Here is a 6,000-nt window from a genome sequence, read left to right on the forward strand (position 1 = left end):
AGATCTACTATTTCAGGCTAATGTTCCGCCCCAGAATATGGACGCAAGGGGTTCAAGTGGTTAAACTAGCAATAAAATACACCAACCCTGAAGGGGGTTAGGGTATTTCATAAAAGCAACGGGTAAAGCATCAAGCTGCAATTTCTTCACCTGGGTTGCCTGTATTTAGAAAGGTTTAGAATGATAATACTAATACGTCATAATTCTACATAATGTAACACATTGCTAGTGTTGGGGGGGTTCCTTTCACACTCTTTCACAAATCACACATCGGGACTTGGGCCTAACAAACATGTTCAGTCATGAGATTAGTTTTTCCTTGAATCCCTGCAGACAGCCTAGGACTGACTGCAATTGATTATTTTCTTAGCGATTATTCTGTTGATTACCTTTTCGATTAATCGAGGTGTGCGTGTGCGTGTGCGTGTGTGTGTGTGGCCCTATTTTATACTCTGCGTCACAGTGTCTTCAACTTACAACATACGCGTTGTGAGCTTGTAAAAGACTATTTTATTTCATTTTTTTAATGAAATAATCCAGTGGTTTGTCTCTAATCCAGTGGTTCCCAAACTTTTTAGCTCAAGACCCAAAAGAAAAATCTGATGTTTGCCTGGGACCCAAACAGAACACGGCTTCGTGCTGCAAGCTTGTAGATATTTTCATTACTTCTTAAACGTATTATTATTTATAGAAATTATCAGATTTTTGTATTTGATGAAAGGTTGTGAATTTGGTTTGTTTAAACTTTTTTTAATCTTTTGAAATAATATCTAAAAATAATTTAGGAATGTAGAAAACAAACGATATTTACTCCATCCCATCAAATCTGTGTCCGCGACACAAACATGGGTCCCGACCCACTGTTTGGGAAACAGTGGTCTAATTAATTGCATCCTTCTCCTTAGCTCACAGTGGGGCTTTTTATTTATCTCACTTTCAGGAAGACCGCTCGGCATTGGAGAAGCCGGACCTCTCCCCTCACTCCCGCGTGGCCATCGAGCTCCGCCTGGCCGAGAAGCAGATCCTGGAGCGGGCGTCGGTCTGCGGCCGGGGAAGGCGGCTGAACTTCCAGCGCCGGCTGGAGGAGGGCGCCCCGCTGCCCCGCTACGAGGAGAGCGACATCGCGCTGCTGGAGAACGCCGACGCGGACGCCAAGCTCCCCATCATCCTGCGCAAGCTGGAGGAGGTGGAGGAGGAGGAGGAGGAGGAGGAGGCGGCGCTCGAGGCGCGACTGGCGGAGGAGGAACTGGAGAAAACGCCGCTCCTCCTCAACGGGGACGGGAAGGCGCCGGCGGCCTACGGAACCGGCGCAGGGCCCGCCGCCGCCGCCGGCGTAGATGCTAACGCGGTCGCTAACACGGATGCTAGCGCAGATGCTAGCGCGGATGCTAACGATGACACTTGCCCGACGCCGCCGGCCGATAGCGAGGCCACCCGGAACGAGGAGGAGGAGGAGGTGGTCAGCCAGGACGTTAGCTTGACGCCGGACGCCGCGGTTACGAGTCCCGACGGCGACGTCCAGACGGAAGTCGCCACCCTAAGTGCCGATCGAACTGAAGACGGTCCCAAAGAGAACAGTGAATAAACATGTGTGTGTTCCCTTCACTGCCACACAGCCTCCCCCCACACACAAGCGTATTTATTTATTTTTGTCTCTTATTAAAAAGTGACTCGGAGATATAAAAGGCGGAAATAAATTTTAACTAAAACAATTTGCAAGAGCGTGTGACTTGATGCGTTTACTTCCAGCGTTTGATACAGTAGACGTCGCACCGTACTGCTGAACGTGCCAGTTCGTTACAACGCTGTCGGTGTGTTCCCCTCAGCCCCGGCTGCGCAGTAGAGCTCCTTATTGTCTCGTTGTTTTTTTTTTTTTTTCTAGCTTTGTTTTGGAAGTTTTAAATCATCGCCGTCGGGTGGAAACCTTGTATCTCCAAAACTGTTACCTTTCAAGAAATAGAAAAAAAAAGAAAAGAATTACCTGTGTTCCAATGGATCCAGTGTATTTATTATGTTGTCACAAAGCTCTTTTTTAAAGCTTTTTCATTGGTTTGGACACACTTAACCACTTTCACATTCAAGGTATTTCGAAAGGAGCCAAAATAGGCTATTTTCGCTTTCTTTTGCGAGACGCGCTTGAACGACGACGTGAGGCATTCATTTAAGAAGACGACATTAAAAGTTGAACTACGGAGATACAAGTTTTTTTGCCCGACGGCGACGAAACGCAATTCACTGGTTCACATGTCACTACGTGCACTGTTTAGAGCTGTGGTTCTCAACCTTTTCAGGCAGCGACCCCCCAAAATAAACATACTGGGGACCCCCCACCCTGACGAGTACTTGGAATTGTAGTAGTTGAGGAGGCATTACATTTTATTTTGCAAAAAATGTGATCTTAAATCTTATATTATTTGACAATTTGGCCAATGTTTGACCAGCTTTTATAGTATAGTTTGTTGATTACTTTTGATGCATTAACGGTCTATTTTATTTTCTTTTTTGAGATATTAACACAATCACTGCCAGGTATTAATGAATTAATTCATCCGCTGCTGCCAGCGTTTTTTTACCTTATTTTGACGATCCACGGAGAGCCACGGAAGCCACGATGTGGACACGGATGTAAACAAAGGCTGTCTGCGGGGAGGGGGAGGGTCTCGTCTATTCACCGGAACAAAAGCATTTCACCGCGATCGTCCATTCCGTTGTAATCGGCAGTTGAATAAGGCTTGTTTTCAACAAAAAAAAATACGAAATCCGAGCTAGATGTGTTTTTCTACGTCTCATAACATAGGAGTGGACGGAGCTGAATCTTTTTGGGATGACGTCACATCCGTCCCATTCCTTCTCTCGCAGTCAAGGGATAATTCATAGGTTGCGGAAGAGCGCCCTCTACCATAATTAAAAAAAAAAAAAGATTATTCTTTTTATTGACGTAGATCTACGTCGATGGCAGTCAACGGTTGCATTTGAAAATGACTGGATGTGTTAAAAAGGTCTTAAAAGTCTGCCCCCAAAATCATGTCCGACCCACAGGTTGAGAACCACTAGTTTAGAGGAAGGAAACGGAAGAAAGCAAGAAGGCAAGCACTGTAAAATTGAGTCCAGCTGGCGGGGGGTGGGGGGGGGAAGAAAATATACGATTGAATCAGTTGAAATGTTATCTCCTGAAAGCCAAAAAATCCCACTAATCCTTTGATTTGGTCAGTTTATTACTGTAGTTTGTCTCAATAACATGTCAGGTGCATTTTGAGTTGACAATCGTTTTCCCTCGTGTGTTTCGGTTATACTGTGTCCGGTCAAAAACACATCACTGCCCACTCCTTTTTTTTTTCTTCTCATATGAAGGGATTGGTTGAAAAATACAAAATAAATAAATAAACAAAACGGGAATGCGTTTGAAAGCAAACCCATGGAAAATGTGTTATGAAGGCCGTAATTATAGATTTAGGGTTGCACTTTGATGACTATTTTCATTTAAAAAAAAAAGAATAATAACCTACAGAAATGTTCGTTTGATACGACACCGCTGTGACATTCTAATATTGTGAGTTGCCAAGCCTTAAAGTGATATATTTGATTTGATTTTAAAATGCTGAAGTTCAACAAAAGGGCCCTAATAGCAGATCTTTCATTTTTTTGTTACCTGAATCACTACAGTTTATTGTCATAAATATAGCTTCTCCATAATTTTTTTCTTCAGTTGGTATAACTGCAGCCGTGAATAAGGAGAGACAAGAATGTTTTTTTTTTTTTTTTGTTATAATTTAGAAAATGACGTGAATGTACTTTAAGTCATTTGTCATTGGTTCTCAAAGTGGGGTCCAGGGATCCCCATGGGTTCCTTGGGGGGAACCCAGCAAAATGCGGTAATATGTCTTCAAACAAAACTTGTAGATGGGCTTGATCTTGAAAATAGCCAATCCAGATTGGCTATTTAAAAAGAAAAAAAAAGATCTTCAACATTTTTGGATATTTTTGAAACCTGAACACAAATCTTGTATGGAGGGGTGGGGGGGGGGGGGGGGGGCACAGCATAAAGACGAAAAAGAGTTTGAGAACCACTGTTTTAAGTAATGATCGGAGGATTTCACTGAAGGAAGTGATGATCACTGGTTGTAGACTTTGGGTCCTATTTTCGCCTGTATGTTAATTTTAAAAACATTTTCAAATAGTTCAAACAGCCAATCTACAAGCTCACAACGTGTCGATATAGATCGGCTAGTTGAACTATTTAAAAATAGTAAAAAATGGCAAAGAAGTTTAGGGATAATGGGTAAGGCACCGGCGAAAATATGTCCACTTGTCTCAAAGCAATGTAGGTGTAAGAAACAGACCCTGACGAAACATACAGTATCTGTCTTACAAGTTGGACTGACAGCCTTGTAGAGGACAAGGCATTTTGAACACGGCGCCTTTTGTGTGTGAGAAAAAGCACCGTCAGTCTGGGGTATACTTTGAATTAGACTTTAGTTTAATATATTTTTTTGTTTGTTTAGTTTTTTTTTTTTTTTTTTAACCATTCGGGTAGGCTGATGTTCACCAATGGCAGTCCTAATAGCCCCGTCGTATTTTCCGCGAGCGATCTCTTTAATAATAGCATCAACCCTTCAGTTCGGATGACAAAACAAATTGGGCTAGACCGGCGATTCCCAACCCCACTGGTGGGCCGTGAGGGTAGTGCAAGTGGGCCTCCAAATAATTGGCAAAACACTACCATTTTACTGATAATATAACTTTCATGTAAAAAAAAGACATGGTCATTTTTTTTCTTTAAAACCTAAAAAAAATAATGTTTTTATTGTGCTGCCGATGAATAAAAAATACCACACGGTCCACCCATCTGAACGCTCAATACGGCAGCCTATGGGTGGGCCGCGAACGATTTTCAAGTGGACCCTGATCCAGAAACAGTTGGAAACCTGCTGGGCTAGACTTCAACTTCCTGTAACGTGTGTATCACCAACTTGTACAACATTGTGTGTGACTTGTTAAGCCTGTTGTTTTTGTATCACCGTACGTCACTTTTTACGTTTTTGTTCTGTGGGCTACAGCACTTTTCCCATCACAAAAACCTCTGTATTTTTTATGCAATCATTCACATTTTACCAAACCTTATTGGTAATACTTTCAACCTGTTTGCTGCTTTTCTAAAAAGACATTTGTACTATGTTTCCTGCGAGCTCCTAGCTTTAACCTGTAGACTCGGAACAAATCCCAGATATGGTCGCAGTCGGGTAGAAACCTTGTATGTCCAAAGCTGTCACTTTTCAGGATTTTTTTTATGGGGGGAAAAGAACCTGTGTTCTGATGGATCCAATGTAGTTATTTAGTCAGAAGCTCTTAGTACTTTTAATTGGCTCAGTTAATACTTTTCATTTGTATACATCTCACATAATGTACACACTTAACCGATTTCACTGTCACTTAAAGGAATACTTCACCCAAATTTGTTTTTTCTCCTATCAATTACTCACCCCACCCTAACCCTTGAATACATGGAGATGTTTTAGTTTTTGTCGCATTCCTGAGCAAATTGGAGATTGGAGACCTATCTTAACACATTGGGTGCCAGAGGTTTATTAAAATATTATACGTTCAGTGCCAGCATTTCTTCCATCCACTTACGTTGATATGTTTCGTGCTGTAGAAGCCCCGACGCGGAAGTGCATGTAAACAAGCGTGCGTGCGAGACGGCGGAGGGTCCCGACTAACTAACGTCTGGAACAATAATATTTCCAACGCGATCCTCCATTGCAGCGTGATCGCCGATCGAAAACGGCTCGCTTCCACCACGTTAAAAAGAAATGGCGATATTAAGCTTTTACTCAAGGAGATGACATTGGAATGGCCGACCGGAATGATTCTCCTTCTCAGAAACTCCTTGGATGATCCCAAAGTTTCGTTTTAGCGGCCCATGTGGGCCCCACGTATAAAAATAAAATTGGGTCAAAAACGGTCCGGACCGTTTACTCGATGTGTTAACAAGAGCACATA

The 6,000-nt window shown here is 42.6% G+C and overlaps 1 protein-coding gene across 1 annotated transcript in view; it reads left to right on the forward strand.

The window, feature by feature from the left end:
• Positions 1–4,438, forward strand: part of LOC311041355 (actin-histidine N-methyltransferase-like) — a 72,144-nt gene extending 67,706 nt beyond the window's left edge. Inside the window, exon 13 of the mRNA XM_084086267.1 lies at positions 941–4,438. Coding sequence (XP_083942393.1) covers positions 941–1,585 — 645 coding nt within the window. The 3' untranslated portion in view covers positions 1,586–4,438. The remainder of the gene's footprint in view (positions 1–940) is intronic.
• The last annotated feature ends 1,562 nt before the right edge of the window (positions 4,439–6,000 follow it).

Source organism: Gymnoscopelus microlampas (assembly GCF_963454915.1).
Source record: "Gymnoscopelus microlampas genome assembly, contig: SCAFFOLD_64, whole genome shotgun sequence".
In the NCBI taxonomy this organism is placed as follows: domain Eukaryota; kingdom Metazoa; phylum Chordata; class Actinopteri; order Myctophiformes; family Myctophidae; genus Gymnoscopelus; species Gymnoscopelus microlampas.